Raw genomic sequence first — 17,165 nt, 5'->3', positions numbered from 1 at the left:
CTATGTTGGCCACCAACCCAATCCTGGCCGTGCCAAATGTCGGCGAACCAATGATGTTATATATAGCGGCAACACACCAAGTTGTAAGCGCAGTGCTCGTCGTCAAACGAGAGACGGACGGACATAAGTTCCCACTTCAAAAGTTGGTATACTATGTATCCACTGTCCCTCACTCCATGCAAATCACGGTACCCACATTATCAAAAGATAGCATACGTGGTCTTCATGGCATCCCGGAAACTATGACACTACTTTCAAGAGTGTTCAATTACGGTGGCCTCTGAAGTACCACTCAACGACATAATAAACAACCGCGATGCCACTAGCCGGATTGCCAAATGGGCTATTGAGCTCCTCCCGTTCGACATAATATACAAACCACGGCGAGCCATTAAGTCACAAGTACTGGCTGATTTTATCGCCGAATGGACAGAAGCCGAACTCCCTAAAGAGTACGGCGCGTACTCCAATTGGATCATGCATTTTGACGGCTCTAAAATGCTGGCTGGTCTGGGGGCTGGTGTCGTCCTGACATCCTCCACCGGAGATACAGTCCAATACGTACTCCAAATACTATACACAGACTCCAACAACGCAACAGAATATGAGGCCCTGTTACATGGTCTCCGGATGGCAGTCTCCATGGGCATTCAACACCTAGAGGTGCGTGGGGATTCGAACCTCGCAATATCTCAAATAAATGGAGACTTCGACGCCAAGGATCCGAAAATGGCGGCTTACCGCAACGCCGTCCTCAAGATGTCAGCTCGGTTCGAGGGGCTTGAATTCCACCATGTGGTCCGGGAAAACAATCAGGCGGCGGATATCCTCGCCCGCATCGGCGCTAAGCGCGACCCTGTCCCACCTAATATCTTCTTGGAAAGGCTGTTTAAGCCATCTGTGGTATGGGAAGGAGAGACCGGCAATAATAGTCCGGACCGGGCCACAACGCCAGATCCCGAACACTCTGACGTAATCGGAGGCTCAACCACCGAAAAACACCTTCGGCCCACGTGATTATGGCCGTCAACGCCCCGTGGACAGAACCCTTCTTGGCTTACCTAACTAGGCAAGAACTACCCGAGGACCCAAACGAGGCACGTTGCATTGTGCGGCGGTCTAAAGCCTACAAGGTCCACGAGGGAGAGCTTATAAAGAAAAGCGCTACCGGAGTACTTCAAAGGTGCATCTCCGAAGAGGAAGGACGACAACTATTGGCAGAAATTCATGCTGGACTTGGCGGCCATCACGCCGCAGCCCGGGCCCTTGTAAGCAAGGCCTTCCGAACAGGTTTTTACTGGCCGACGGCCCAAGCAGACGCACAGGACCTCGTTCAATGTTGCGTCGGTTGCCAGCTTTTTGCAAACCAAAGCCATATGCCACCTACCGCTCTCCAAACAATCCCCATTACTTGGCCTTTTGCGGTCTGGGGGCTTGATATGGTCGGACCCCTTAAAGGGGGAAGCCATAAGAAAAAATACCAATTGGTCATGGTGGATAAATTCACCAAATGGATAGAAGCCAAACCAGTTAAAACGGCCGAATCCGGACCAGTGATAGACTTCATATCCGGGGTTGTACACCGTTACGGCGTCCCCCACAGCATCATCACCGATAACGGCTCGAACTTTACAGCCGACGAGGTAAAGACTTGGTGCAGCAACATGGGCATTAAGCTCGATTATGCCTCCGTCTATCACCCCCAAACAAACGGTCAGGTCGAACGGGCAAATGGTCTTATCATGAGCGGCATTAAACCCGGATTAGTGCGATCCTTAAAGGAATCAGATACGCACTGGGTAGAGGAGCTCGACTCCGTACTATGGGGGCGGCGGACCACGCCGAATCGCACTACCGGATACACACCGTTTTTCATGGTGTACGGCACAGAGGCGGTACTGCCCTGCGACATCATTCATGACTCACCTCGAGTGCGCATGTACGAAGACAAAGAAGCCGAGCTTGATCGGCAGGACAGTTTGGACGCCCTGGAGGAGGAGCGCGACGTGGCAAAAGCCCGCTCCGCATTCTATCAGCAACAGGCTCGACGGTATCAAAGCAGAGAAGTACGGGCCAAAACTTATAATGTTGGCGAACTAGTTCTACACCTACCAGAGAAGAAAAAGAACAAACTCGAGCCCAAATGGGAAGGTCCCTTCGTTATCGACCAAGTTCTGACCGGTGGAGCATACCGTTTGCGGGATGCATCGGACAATCGACTCGAGCCAAACCCATGGAACACAGCCAGACTCCGAAGGTTCTACGCCTAGTTCCGGACTATGTGTTCGTCTCCTTACCTCCGTCAATTTTTTATATATCAGCTATCTGTCTTTTCTTTCTTTCTTTATTCCCTTTTTTCTTCACAGCCTTACAAGGTTAAAATGTGTCTTGACTACACAATCTTGACGCGCTAGGCGTGCTCATTATACCTGGGGGCTTCTTATACAGAAGCTTAATATAATTATGTTCCGGGCTTTATGCCCCCCGCACATGTGTTACTTTTCCACATGTACCTTTTCTTCGCCATTGTATGCATCGATATGACTTAAGTTTTGGCCAAGCTGGGTTGCCTGGCTCTTGTGTTTATGCCCTACGTTCCCGTTAATTCGGCTAGGGCATAAGGGGAGCACCTCTGCGATTGTTACTGCCGGGTCAGCCGGATGTGTACCTCAGACTGGGTGAAGCCGAAAGCTAGCGTTCTTAAGGGAATATTCGGTCGGTGAACAAAAGATGACTTTTATTTATTGTAATACATGCCCCCAGATGTTTATATCCTGCGTCTCCTTTCGCAGTTCGGACATGCACATTAATGCATACGTACCCAGGGAAAGGAACCCTTAACGGAACTATTCTCCCTGGAAGATGTTTCTTACTATCCACGTAATATAACATAGCTAGTTGGGTACTTGTCTGTTCAAGCACTTATGACCCCTACGCCTGGTTTCCACGTGTACCCCGATTTTTTACATAACTGAGCAGGTATTCGGATACACTCCGGACGGTCGGGTCCGGAGGTCGAAGCAAAAAGGTCCGCCATGACAAATGATTTACAATCCGGCTAGGGACAATATATGTCAATCGAAGTACACAGTCACTTACACTGACTAAATTCTTCTTTTATACCATCCAACAGGCCGTCTAGCCTACAATCCTGTTGGGAATACTTTGCGGCTACTTTCACCTGGTCATACACCAAACTGACGGGGATTTCTCTCCCATCAGACCCCACAGGTCCGACTTCGGCCATATGGTTCGGGTCAACCTTGGTATATCGAGTCCTCAACATGGCCTAGGTTTGCCTCGCACCTTGTCGGCAGGCAGATATCTTCCATAATCGTAAGCGCCGCCGCGCTCCCTTGAGCATATCTGCGAGCTCCCCATGCCACTTGGCAGGGAGGCGGATGGCCACAAGGCCTGGGCAATGCCCTGCATCACCTGCCGAACTCGTTCGTGCAGTTGTGAGAGCTCGGGCAGAAGATCACCTGCAGACCCGGGCATCTCTTCTGCGGGACGACCCGTCAGTATACCTACAGATATAACTCTGTTAGTCGGTTTCTTCGCTGAACTCTATAAAAGTTCGTTCAAGCACTTACTAAAAATGCCGCGTCGAAGCCTCTTATTCTCCTTTACGGAGTCAGCAAGCTGGGCCCGAACATCTTTCAGTTCAACACTCAGCCGGATATTGGCATCTTGGAGATCGTTTTTCTCCTGCATAACCTTCTTAAGCACGCGCTCGCCAGCCTTTAGCTGTCGTTGAGCATGTTGCTCATCGCCTCGTACAACCTCCGGATTCACTCCGGGGTCATCTGCGGAATCTATTGTTAGATTTGCATGCATGCCGCATACTACTTGGTACATGTCATTCTTTGCAATAGAAACAAGTGTTACCAGATGGGGCCTTCTCGGACTCCTTCACTGCGGCAACTGCGGCCTGAAGCTGGGCTTTGCACTCCTCCAGCTCTTGAGACAGGTATTCTTCTCCGTAAGAACCTACACAAATAATGATCCTTAAGTCAGTTGTGTCAACTGTTTCAAGTCTCAGGGGCTACTGATATACATAATTATTAGATTTTCTAACCCGTATATCCTTTACATACTGGTTCGTGGCCCTGGCAAGACCATTTTGAGCAGCTCGGATGTACGCGTCTCCTGAGTTGAAGGCATCGAACGCCTCTTGGGAGAAACAAGCGTTGCGGAGTACGGCCTGACGGCGCCTGTGATTCATGGCGCTCTCCACTTCGGAATTCGTAGTGGACAGCCTATCCGCATCCTCGGTAGGAGGAACATCCGGTGTTGGCCCCATGTTAGCGTCCGCCTCTAAGTCCGGCTCTGGAGCCCGACTGGTGGAGGCGTGGCCGGCAACCTCTCCGGATATAGTCCGGCGAGCGTTTTTCCTACTAGGAAACATGGGCGTTATTATATTTTAAAAGACGACAACCACGGAGCGGGGTTCTTTTTCATACATCTGCGACGGCGTCTCAGTCCTGACCGCCTTCCTTTTAAGCCTACCCGGCTTCGGTGCCCCTTGTTGGTGAGTCACTGCGGGTTCGGCATGGCGTCCCGAGGGCCTTCCCTGTAAGACACCATATGTGTGCGGTAGGTGAAGTGCAGAAAAAGGGATCCTTCTCGGAAGTTGGGACTCCGGTTTCACTTACATGCGATGCAGGGAGTAGTCCAGGATAGTCGGCTATGATGGCCACCATGGCACCGTCGCAGCTTAATTGATAAAACGTCCTGTCAATAAGCTCCACAAATGTGTCCGGATCTTCTTTGAGTCCGGGGTCGAGGGCCCGGTCAGGGTCCTCTGGTTGTGGAGGCGGGCTTTGGACCTCCCTCACAGCTTTTCGCAGTTCCTGCTATGAAATGGCAAGGTAAATACTTATGATGAGGAATGCGGGAAGGTTTGGAGTAAAAAGTAGCAGCTCACCCAGCTTGGGGGGTTGTACATGGAGAATCCATCCCGTGGCTTAATGCGGATGAACTCCTCTTCCTCTCCTTTATACAAATCAGACAGAATTTTCGCTAGAGCAGCGACTGAGTCCGGTCCCTTACGACCGCAGCGGGTGGCATCGTCTTCTCCATTGAAGTGCCACATGGGTTGTCCCCGATATTGAAGTGGCTGCACCCCCCGCATTATACATATTGACATAACCTCGGTTATTGTCAATCCTGATTTGGCCAGCATCTTTATCCGGCCCATCAGGTAAAGGACTTCTCCGTTATCTTCCTCCTGGGGGCTCCGAGGGCGCCAGCTGCGGTGTTTCTTCAAGGGAGCGTTGTCGAACTCCGGAAGGCCCATCCGAATAGGTTCCGGAAGGGGGACGTCCTCCATATAAAACCACTCCGAAGGCCAGTCTTTGGAGGTTTTCTTCGGAGTACCGGACAGGTATCCGGTCTCGGTAATGCGCCATATTTTGGCTCCGCCCACTTGATATATTGACCCCTCCTGTGTACGGGGTACGAGGCAGAATAGCCTCTTCCATAGCTCGAAATGAGCTTCGCAGCCCAAAAACAGCTCGCAAAGGGCGACATAGCCAGCGATGTGTAATATGGAGGCGGGGGTAAAATTATGCAGCTGGAGGCCGTAGAACTCCAGGAGCCCGCGGGGGAACGGATGGATTGGAAATCCGAGCCCCCTTGACAAGGCATACCCGCTCCCCCATGGATGGGTTGGGAAATCTCTCCGCTTGCTCCCCGCTGTTGTAGGTGGCGAGTCCGGCTCGAACGGGGACCATATACGATGGAGGGAGGAATCCCTGGGTCTGTAGCTCTACTAATTGGCTGTGAGGGACGGAACACTTCTTCCAATTGCCTGGCTTAGGGCTACGGGAGCGAGAGGAGGAGCTGCGATGGCCGGCCATGATGGGATGGACTTTTCCGGGCGCGCTCCGATGGATACTCGTTGTGGGAGGACGGTGTGATCTGGATGTGAGGATCCCCGCCTCTTTAAATAGACGATTTACTTACATGGTTAGGGTGGCAAGTGTAAAAATGCCCCGACTTCTCGCATTCGCTCGACACGTGGAGGATAGCCATTATTAGGCGCAGAAGCCAAGGAGTGCAACATTCATGGGAAGCCGGACACTACTTAACATGTACTCAGAATTTGGAGAAGAACCCGCCTTGCAATGCCGAAGCCAATCTGCGCGCCGGACACATCGTCATTGAAGCCTGGTTCGGGGGCTACTGAGGGAGTCCTGGATTAGGGGGCCCTCAGACTGCCGGACTATATACTTTGGTCGGACTGTTGGACTATGAAGATATAAGATTGAAGACTTTGTCCCGTGTCCGGATGGGACTCTCCTTTGCGTGGAAGGCAAGCTTGGCAATTCGGATATGTAGATCTCCTCCCTTGTAACCGACTCTATGTAACCCTAGCCCCCTCCGGTGTCTATATAAACCGGAGGGTTTAGTCCGTAGGACAACAACAATCATAACCATAGGCTAGCTTCTAGGGTTTAGCCTCTACGATCTCGTGGTAGATCCACTCTTGTAATACGCATATCATCAAGATCAATCAAGCAGGAAGTAGGGTATTACCTCCATCGAGAGGGCCCGAACCTGGGTAAACATTGTGTCCCCCGCCTCATGTTACCATCCGCCTTAGACGCACAGTTTGGGACCCGCTACCCGAGATCCGCCGGTTTTGACACCGACACCCATCTCCACCTCTACATGTTGTTCACATAGGAATGCCTTTTTTCTCGAATATGCATAAGCATGTGTATCATATATTAAATAAGAAGCGGCAAAAAAGCCGGATACAACGCCTTTCAGCCATTTCCACGCCAATCACAAAGATTAGCATCCACATTCACCCAACGCACCCACCATGCTAACTATGATACATGCTATACCTAGGCCAACCTCATGGCAAAGGCAATGAAGCAAGCCACATAGCATCCAGGCCATGCCACAACCGACTCTAGGGACCTCTAGACAAGACCAAGACTCGAGGACAAGCAGACCAACGTACCCCACCCAATGCGCCAAGAAGAAGTCGGCAAGTGGACGGCAGAGCTTGGGCAGACCTAAAGACGACATCTTCGAGAGGGCGCTCACGATGGTGTACATTGTGCTCCGGAGGCCCACGCCCATAGTAGTAGTCGACGCCGATTTGAACCATGCAACCCGTACTCCTTGAGCTACAAGACCACACCTCCAAGGAGAAACAACGGCATGACGTTGCCGCCGCCGCCGCCTGGTCCATAGCCAGGACCAAGAGTTTTCCTTAAGCACGAGGAAGGAAGTCGGATCGGGGCCAAAGCAACGCATTTTGGACGGCGTCCACGAACCGTTGCTAGCCTCAGCATGTGAAGCTGGGATTTCACCCGGCCCAAGATCACAAAACCCAAACCGGAGTTGTTCAAGCAGGCCGACCACTGCAACGGATAGCGTCACATCGCCACACAGCAGCCATCACCACGCCACCACCTGACGTGTCATCGGTGAATTCACTCTTAAACACATGGTAAACTGCGAATTAGTGCTACATGTCATCACCTGCCCTGAAAGTGACGGTTAAGTTGAACGAACAATGGTGGTTTTCTATTACCCTAGGTCACTGTTTTCATGCAATTTACTCTATCCACCGTTCTACGGAGCCTAATCGGTGTCTCGTTCCAGCATTTAATCGCAAATTGCATTGTGTGGCGCTCCCTGACAAACCGTGGCAACCGTGTAGTTGAGCAGGTGCAGCAGTCGGGTGGAAGATATGCGTACCTGTCTTGCGTGTTTCGAGTACATCGATGGAGTATTAGCAGTTAATTACTAGTAGCAGAAAGCACGCTTAAAGTTGACAGCCACATGGCAGAAAGTAGCACGAGGGACGTCCTTCTCCGTGCCGACGAGCTCACAGTACGGCCCTCTCGTGCCCATGCTATCCTACGTTGCGAGCACCGACCCGTCTCTCTCTCCGGGTTGCGGTTTTTGCCCTTGGAGCTGAAGCTGCTACAAATGTCGCGCCATTCCGCAATCCATCGGCACGTTCCATCCCGGCACAGCAACCCGACGCAGCATCAACCGACCAAGCCGGCGCAGCGTCGCCGATCCAGACGGACAAACTCGCACGCCAGCCCTCCGTAGCAGCAGCAGCAGCAAGGATTCCGGTACCGGCATGGACTCCGGAACCGGCGAAGCAGCGTGGCGCTCGCGCGCGGTGTGCGGCACGGAGTACAGCTGGTGCCGCGCCGCGCCGGGCGGAACCGGCGCCACGCTCATCGCGCTCCGACTCTCGCGCGGCGGCGCGGCGGCCGAAGCCGCGGTCCGCGCCCTCCAGAGCGCTCACCCCGTCCTCCGAGCCCACCTCCGCGGCCCCGCCTCCAGCCCCACGCTCGCCTTCCCCTCCTCCGCGCCGCAGCTCCGCCTCGCGCCCCAGCCATGCGCGCTCGACTTCCACTCCCTCCTCGAGCGCGAGATCAACCGCAACCCGTGGGCGGCCGCCGCGCCCGGGCCCGACGGTGCCCCGGTGCTCTTCGCGGCGCTCTACGAGCTCCCGCCGCCCGCGGGCGGGGCGGCGCTGTTCGTCCTGATCCACACGGCCGTGTGCGACCGCGCGGCGTCCGAGGCGCTGCCGAGGGAGCTCCTCGCGCTGCTGGGCGGCGCGGGTGTGGGCGGCCCGGAGGTGAAGGAGGAGACGGCGGCGGTGGAGGCGGGGTTGGAGAAGAGGATGCGGAAGAAGGACTCGCGGAAGCCGTTGTGGGCGCGCGGCGTGGACATGGTGGGCTATTCCATCGACGGGCTCCGCGCGTCCACGCTGCCGTTCGAGGAGACCGGCACGGCCAGGTCGACGCAGATGGTGCGCCTCCGGTTCAGCCGCGAGGACACGACGCGGCTGCTCCATGTGAGTTGGCTTCACCTTGCTTGCTTCTAGTACTATAGATCACTGGCTCTCTTCACGTGGTCACCTAGGCATGCAAGGAGAACGGAGTGGGCCTTTGCTCAGCCATGGCTGCGGCGACGATGCTAGCTGCACGGCAATCGAAGAAGCTGTCCAACAGCGGCCAGCAAGAAACGTACTCCGTTGCAACCCTAATCAATTGCTGCGAGTTTCTTGAGCCACCTTTGAATGATCTTACTACTCACTCTGTTCCTAAACAATTGAAATTCTAGCATTGTTCTTAGTCAAACATCATTAAGTTTGACCAAGTCTATATTAAAATATGGTAGTAGTGTTATCTCAGCTAGGAGGGGGCAGGACAAGCAAACACTTTTTTCTGACAGTTTTAGTTGCTTCGCCGGAATCGTACGGTGGCAGTTTTAAATGAAAAATATCTTCTTCCGAAGAAACTGCCATTTCGTGATGAAGAATTTGCCATCCCCTCACAACTAAAACTGGCAGCGGAATGGTTTGAAATACCATTTCCTCCCAGCGAACGTTCGCCATCTAAGAGGGTCCTAAAATATATCAAAAAACTACAAAATCAAATTTACTTCATTAGAGTCGTCATGAAATATATTTTCATAATATATACATTTGATATTGTAGATTTTTTTTGATTTTCTATGGACTTGATCAAGCTTTTAAAAGTTTGACTTACAAAAATCCTAGAATTTCAGTTACTCCCTCCATCCAATAATGGAAGACGTTTTTTGACACCATCACTATTTTGGAACGAAAGAAGTACTATGAAGTCGGAGTACGAGAAATTTTCATGTGCAATAGTTTGACACCATTAATCGTTCCAGGGTTCTTCTACTCTGCTATCACCAACACGCACAAGATCAATGGAGAGGAAGGGCTATGGGTGCTGGCCAGGAGGTGCCATGATGCCTATAGCAACGCGAAGAAGAACAAGAAGCACCTCACCGACATCCGTGACCTCAACTTCCTCATGTGCCGGGCCATCGAGAACCCCCGGCTGACTACGGCCTCCGCACTCCGGACAGCGCTCGTGTCCGTGTTCGAGGAGTTGGCAACCTTGGACGTGTCTGATATGCAGAGCAAGGCTGGTGTGAAGGACTATATCTGCTGCGCCACCATGCACGACATCGGCCCGTCGATCGGCGTGTTCGACTCTATCAAGGATGGCGAGTTGGATTGGGCATGCATGCACCCTTCTCCTCTGCATTCCAGGAAGCAGATACAGGAGGTGCTTGACAAGGTGAAGATGATTTTACACGAAGGGAGCAACCCAAGTGATGACAAGAATGAAAACTGCACGTAGTCTTCCCTGCATTACATGAAGGAAGGAACGGAATGATGACCCCCACCTACGTTGCCAAATCACCAAAAAAATCATGCATTATTATTTACACAAGCCACATAAAAATACATAACTTTACTTGAATACCCATTTCTGAGCCCAGGCTCATCTGCACCCGCAGCCTGGGCACCGAATCGCTGCTCTCTATGCTATATTATTAATGTGTCACCCATCTCTTTTTCTCACAAAGGATGTTGAAGCACGTGCTAGAGCCGGCTATAAGACTAGTCACAGTGGGGAGTAACTTAGAGTAGTAACATGCATATGTTACCAGTCTATGTTACTACCTTCACAGTGGGTAGTAACATAGGTGTTGTGTCATGCATCACTTCATTTATTAGGTTGTAGACTCATCTTTTCTTGGTATGTGTGATGTTACAGTAACTAGCTATGTTACCACATGCCTCTCTTTCTTCATTAATTACATGCCACATCATCTATTTTGCCTAGATAAGTGTGATGTTCACCTATGTTACTCCCATTGTGGGTAGTCTAAGCTTTTAGCCCGCTTCCCCTGTCTCTCTTCATCTCTCTTCTCCAACTAAGCAAAAAATATGATGTGGCATCTCTTATAGCCCGCCTACATTATCATATTGTACTTGCTCTTAACTGCGGTGCATGCATGCATGACTACTAGTAAATGAGTAGGATAGAATGACTAGATGCATTGGTCAGTTTTCTTTCAATGTGTCTCAAAAACTAAAACAGTAATAATAAAGATGAGTGGAAATGAGACTAACAAAATGGGAAAACTGAAAAAATGAGATAGAACCAACAAACCGGAAAGGAGTACTTTATATATACAAGTTGGATTATTTTCATGCGAGTATCTGCGTCTGTGTTTCCCAATAAAATAAAATAAAAATTGACACCCGCTATGGATCATGGGCCTTATTCTACTGCACTGGTTTGGTACTCCAAAACTCAGCACTGCCCTACTTCGAAGGTCGAACGAACCCAATGCAATGCATACGCCACCATGATTGCGCCAGCAAACAGGAGACGAGGGATACCCGCAAAAAAAAACCAGGAGACGGGGGATAGAAAAGTAAGGCGAGAAATAACTCCAGGACACTATCTTTTTAGATATGCAGCACGCTACGCAGTAATAGTCTCATGTTAAACTCATTGAGATTAGGCATATGATAGTGAGAAGTAACTTAAACTAATAACATGCATATGTTATTATTCTAAATATGTTATTATCTTTATATTGAGTAGTAGCATATGTATGATATTATGAAAGTCTTCATTTATTTAGGATGTAGACTTATTTTTCGTTGGGTCTATTATGTTACGGTAATATATCATATTATGTTATTATAAACATCTATTTTCTCATTAACTACTTGTCACTTCACCATTATCTTATTAAGGTGCGTTGCGTTACTAGCTAAGTTGCGGCCAGCCTTAGGCAATCTAGTTTCCTAACCATGTGTCTTTGTGCAGAAGTAACAAATTTCGAGTAGACAACGCCTAGATAGCTTGACGACAGTTCAAAGGCCTCTTTTATTAGAAGTCAGGATACGTATCTCTCATCGATCGTCTCAATTAGACCAAGGAAGCTGTTTCACGTGCGTAAGTACGGCACAAGGTGGATTAATTGCCAAACTTCCATGGAAACCATCTACAAGACTACAACCATTTTCAATCCAGACACAAACCAGCCGCATATATTCGCACATCAACGAGCATCTCTCGATCTCACCGAACGACAATGCATTCCGTTGCAGCTCTCCTGCAGCTGCTTTGCCTCCTCTTCTCCCTTCATCAGAGCCCATGCTACGGTGCGGTGGCCACGCCGGGCAACTTCTCCTCCTGCCTCGTCTCCAACGGCGTCAAGAACTTCTCCCTGCCCACGTCTCCGAGCTACGCCGGGCTGCTCAACTCCTCCATCTTCAACCTCCGGTTCACGCTCCCGAGCGTCGCCGGGCCCGCCGCCGTTGTCCTCCCGGAGTCGAGGGATGAGCTGAGGCGAGCCATCCTGTGCGCGCGCCCCAGCTCGCTGGCGATCCGCGTGCGCAGCGGCGGGCATAGCTACGAGGGGCTGTCCTACACCACGGAGAACCACGTACCCTTCGTGGTGGTCGACCTCGCGAACCTGAACCGCGTCCGGGTCGAGCCGGGCTCGGCCACGGCCTGGGCTGAGTCGGGAGCGACGGTGGGCGAATTGTACTACGCCGTGGGGCAATCGAGCCAGTCCTTGGCTTTCACGGCCGGGTCGGAGTCGACCACTGGTCTAGGCGGCCACGTCTCCGGCGGCGGGTTCGGGCTTCTGTCCCGGAAGTTTGCGCTCGCCGCGGACAACGTGCTGGACGCGACGCTCATCACTCCGGACGGCAGAGTCCTTGACCGGAGCTCAATGGGCGACGACGTGTTCTGGGCGATCCGAGGCGGCGGAGGCGGGAGCTGGGGCGTGGTGTACGCTTGGAAGCTCCGGCTCGTTCCGGTTCCTCGCAACGTCACCGCGTTCACCGTCGGCCGGACCGGTCCGGTCGAACTCATTGCCGGCTTACTTCACAGGTGGCAGTATGTCGGGCCCAATCTACCGGACGAGTTTTATCTCTCCGTGTATGCTCCAACCGGGTCGACGGACGGCAACGTCTCCATCTCCTTCACCGGTCAAGTGCTGGAGTCAAAAGAGCGCGCCTTGTCGGTTCTCAGCCAGAGCTTTCCTGAGCTGGGTTTGACCGAGCAAGACCTCTCAGAAATGAGCTGGGTGGAGTCGACGGCCAAGTTCGCCGGTCTGAGCACGGTGGAGGACCTGGCGAACCGGCGTCGCCAGCCAAAGCAGTACTCCAAGAGCAAGTCCGACTACGTGCAGGCACCGATCTCGAGGCACGACATGGCCGAGATCGTCCGGTACCTGTCGACCGGGCCGACGGGGTCCATCCAGCTGGACCCCTACGGCGGCGCCATGGCGCGGGTCGGGAGCTCCGAGACGCCGTTCCCGCACCGCGCCAGGAACCTGTACAGCATCCAGTACGGCGTGATATGGGACCGGTCGCAGGTGGCCCGCGCGGAGGAGTTCATCGGATGGCTCAGGTCGTTCTACAAGTTCATGGCCCCCTACGTGTCCAAGGATCCCCGCGCTGCGTATGTGAACTACCAGGACCTCGATCTGGGCGTGAACAACTGGACGCGCGCTGCCGGTTGGTCGTCCGCGGAGGCGGTGGCTCGTGCGAGGACGTCGTGGGGGAAGGCCTACTTCGGAGAGAACTTCGACCGGCTGGTTCGTGCTAAGACGGAGGCCGATCCTGGCAACGTGTTCAACAACGCGCAGAGCATCCCTCCCTTGAATATTGGAGCCGAGGAGCATACATGATGCTTGCCAAATGACAAATCTGGCCGTGAGGAGATATGTGTACTTAGTCTATATCTATACCTCTATATATACCTACTAATAAAGGTCTCATGTGTGATTCGAACACAGGACCTCCCGTTCCATAAAAAAGAATGCAACCAACTGAACTTTGTGCTGCTTGTGTTAAAAAGCAAGGTTCCTTCCTAAATAATTAGTCCCACCTCGCTTCTTTGCACTAATCCTCACCAATTTAAATACGGACGAGTTAAACAAGTCAACAAGCAGCCTCAAAACTTGATATAGAGAGATGATGTTGGAAGAGAACTAGGAAGGGCCCTGCGGAGGGAGAGGGAGAGGACGACGAGGGCTCAGTGAAAGCATGGGGAACAAGCACATGGCTGGCCACAAATACATGGAGATGGCGACATAATTTTGTAATATTTTACTATAAGATATTTTTTAATTTAATCATGAAAAAAGCAACAACGGCAACATAAAGTTGGTGTGACATACGTGTGGAACAATCACATTGTGAAAAAAAAAATCAACAACAAAAAACTATCACATAATGATACTACGATATGATTTTGGTGCATATTTTTTCATAAAAGAAATCCTATGAATTACAAAAAATGAATGTTTACTACTTAAATCCTAGCCCGTACAGGTGCACGGGTTGAGTTTTGAATGTTCTCTTGCTCTGGCATGGTTCAATATGACGTGCGTTGGTTGAGTTCATCGCATTGCGATTGACCATGTTCGGCCCGTTGTGATTTGGTGAACACTGTCAATAACAAATTATATTATGTGAACACCGAGGCCATCGTCGGCGAAGGCGGGAAGGAAGATAAGTGATGACATGGGTGAGATGTCATGTTGCGGAGGCGGGAAGGAGGATAAGTGACGACATGGGTGAGATGTCATGTTAACAAAAGAACATGGAAGGGGGAGTGGGGGGGGGGGGTTGGACTTGAACCATGCTTATATGGTTATAGGCCCGCATGAAGTTTTTTCCCTCCGGTTGCAACGCACGGGTCTTTTTGCTAGTAACGAATAAAATAAGACCAGATTGAGTTACTGCTTTGTCACAAGAATAACCGGTTTAGTTTTTTCAACCATAGGTAAGTACATCAAGAGCTCACGTAACCATTGTGTCTCAACGGTGGCTGCGGTAAGTTTTGCTTCCATAGTTGACCTCGTCAATATGGTATGTTTGAGAGATCTCCATGACACTGCGCCACCGCCATGAGTAAATACATACCCACTTGTGGCCTAGAGTACATCAACATCAGAGATTAGTTCAAATCACTATATCTTTCTAGCACAGCAGGATGCCCTGAATAGTTTTTTTTAACGAGGCAAAAGACTTGTCATTTTCATTGATTAAGAAGAAGAGAATAGCCCAGTTAATTGACAAAAAATCGAGCTAAAACCAGTACAACACAACCCACATGACATGGGCACCACCGGCCAACCTGGCCACCAACAGGGAACAAAAACCACGACGACACATGCCAAAGGATGGCCACACGCGCAAGCAACTGACAGCTCCGACTTTGACGACGAGCAACACAAGGGAAATATGCAGGGCTTGCACCAACCGTGCCCTCCGCAAACGACCACCAAATGCCTGTCATCGTCACCACCTAGTCTCGCTCCAACGCAGCTCCGACTTCAAAGCAACCAACAACCACGGAAGAGCACCTCGGACACGCAGGGAAGAACTGACTACCGAAGACCACGCCGCGACCCAAGCTCCTCTCAACGCCATCATCGTTGCCAAACAGAAACCAGCGCCCCGCCTCAGCAAACCACGCGGTGAAGATGCCTCCATCCACGGCGAAGATGTCGTATCCACCAGACTCTCAGCCATAGCCGGCTCCGAGACGATGCCCCTGAAGGAAATATGCCCTTGAGGCAATAAAAAGTTATTATTTATTTCCTTATATCATGATAAATGTTTATTATTCATGCTAGAATTGTATTAACTGGAAACTTGATACATGTGTGAATACATAGACAAACAGAGTGTCACTAGTATGCCTCTACTTGACTAGCTCGTTGATCAAAGATGGTTATGTTTCCTAGCCATAGACATGAGTTGTCATTTGATTAACAGGATCACATCATTAGGAGAATGATGTGATTGACTTGACCCATTCCGTTAGCTTAGCACTCGATCGTTTAGTATGTTGCTATTGCTTTCTTCATGACTTATACATGTTCCTATGACTATGAGATTATGCAACTCCCGTTTACCGGAGAAACACTTTGTGTGCTACCAAACGTCACAACGTAACTGGGTGATTATAAAGGTGCTCTACAGGTGCTTCCAAAGGTACTTGTTGGGTTGGCGTATTTCGAGATTAGGATTTGTCACTCCGATTGTCGGAGAGGTATCTCTGGGCCCACTCGGTAATGCACATCACTATAAGACTTGCAAGCATTGCAACTAATGAGCTAGTTGCGGGATGATGTATTACGGAACGAGTAAAGAGACTTGCCGGTAACGAGATTGAACTAGGTATTGAGATACCGACGATTGAATCTCGGGCAAGTAACATACCGATGACAAAGGGAACACCGTATGTTGTTATGCGGTCTGACCGATAAAGATCTTCGTAGAATATGTGGGAGCCAATATGAGCATCCAGGTTCCGCTATTGGTTATTGACCGGAGAGGTGTCTCGGTCATGTCTACATAGTTCTCGAACCCGTAGGGTCCGCACGCTTAACGTTACGATGACGGTTATATTATGAGTTTACATGTTTTGATGTACCGAAGGAGTTCGGAGTCCCGGATGAGATCGGGGACATGACGAGGAGTCTCGAAATGGCCGAGACGTAAAGATCGATATATTGGACGACTATATTCGGACTTCGGAAAGGTTCCGAGTGATTCGGGTATTTTTGGAGTACCGGAGAGTTACGGGAATTCGTGTTGGGCCTTAATGGGCCATACGGGAAAGGAGAGAAAGGCCCCAAAGGGTGGCCGCACCCCTCCCCATGGACTAGTCCGAATTGGACTAGGGAGGGGGGCGCCCCCTTCCTTCTTTCTGCTTCTCCCTTCCCTTCTCCTACTCCAACAAGGAAAGGTGGGAGTAGGACTCCCCCCTTGGCGCGCCCTCCTCCTAGGCCGGCCGCCTCCCCCTTGCTCCTTTATATACTGGGGCCGGGGGCACCCCATGGACACAACTATTGATCTATTGATCTCTTAGCCGTGTGCGGTGCCCCCCTCCACCATATTACACCTCGATAATATCGTAGCGGTGCTTAGGCGAAGCCCTGCGTCGGTAGAACATCATCATCGTCACCACGCCGTCGTGCTGACAAAACTCTCCCTCAACACTCGGCTGGATCGGAGTTCGAGGGACGTCATCGAGCTGAACGTGTGCTGAACTCGGAGGTGCCGTACGTTCGGTACTTGATCGGTCGGATCGTGAAGACGTACGACTACATCAACCGCGTTGTGTTAACGCTTCCGCTTTCGGTCTACGAGGGTACGTGGACAACACTCTCCCCTCTCGTTGCTATGCATCACCATGATCTTGCGTGTGCGTAGGAATTTTTTTGAAATTACTACGTTCCCCAACAGTGGCATCCGAGCCTGGTTTTATGCGTTGATGTTATGCACGAGTAGAACACAAGTGAGTTGT

General features: G+C 51.1%; 2 protein-coding genes across 2 annotated transcripts; both read left to right on the top strand.

The window, feature by feature from the left end:
- The first annotated feature begins 7,981 nt into the window (after positions 1 to 7,981).
- LOC123075022 (uncharacterized) lies at positions 7,982 to 10,515 on the top strand. The gene is made up of 3 exons (XM_044497715.1): positions 7,982 to 8,842; positions 8,911 to 9,089; positions 9,686 to 10,515. The coding sequence occupies exons 1-3, from the start codon at positions 8,117 to 8,119 to the stop codon at positions 10,164 to 10,166; spliced, it is 1,386 nt and encodes a 461-aa protein (XP_044353650.1). The 5' UTR covers positions 7,982 to 8,116; the 3' UTR covers positions 10,167 to 10,515.
- A 1,367-nt stretch (positions 10,516 to 11,882) lies between these two features.
- LOC123075021 (reticuline oxidase-like) lies at positions 11,883 to 13,654 on the top strand. Its single transcript, XM_044497714.1, has one exon. The coding sequence runs from the start codon at positions 11,923 to 11,925 to the stop codon at positions 13,528 to 13,530; it is 1,608 nt and encodes a 535-aa protein (XP_044353649.1). The 5' UTR covers positions 11,883 to 11,922; the 3' UTR covers positions 13,531 to 13,654.
- Positions 13,655 to 17,165: the final 3,511 nt, after the last annotated feature.

This window comes from Triticum aestivum, chromosome 3D (genome assembly GCF_018294505.1).
Source record: "Triticum aestivum cultivar Chinese Spring chromosome 3D, IWGSC CS RefSeq v2.1, whole genome shotgun sequence".
In the NCBI taxonomy this organism is placed as follows: Eukaryota; Viridiplantae; Streptophyta; class Magnoliopsida; order Poales; family Poaceae; genus Triticum; species Triticum aestivum.
This window is presented reverse-complemented; position numbering and strand designations above follow the sequence as displayed.

What these genes read in the sequence shown, in the direction of transcription:
- LOC123075021 (XM_044497714.1), top strand. Translation starts at nt 11,923, where the DNA reads ATGCATTCCGTTGCAGCTCTCCTGCAGCTGCTTTGCCTCCTCTTCTCC.
- LOC123075022 (XM_044497715.1), top strand. Translation starts at nt 8,117, where the DNA reads ATGGACTCCGGAACCGGCGAAGCAGCGTGGCGCTCGCGCGCGGTGTGC. An exon ending in ACACGACGCGGCTGCTCCAT is followed by an intron (nt 8,843 to 8,910) that starts GTGAGTTGGCTT and finishes GTGGTCACCTAG; the next exon opens with GCATGCAAGGAGAACGGAGT. An exon ending in GATCTTACTACTCACTCTGT is followed by an intron (nt 9,090 to 9,685) that starts TCCTAAACAATT and finishes ATTAATCGTTCC; the next exon opens with AGGGTTCTTCTACTCTGCTA.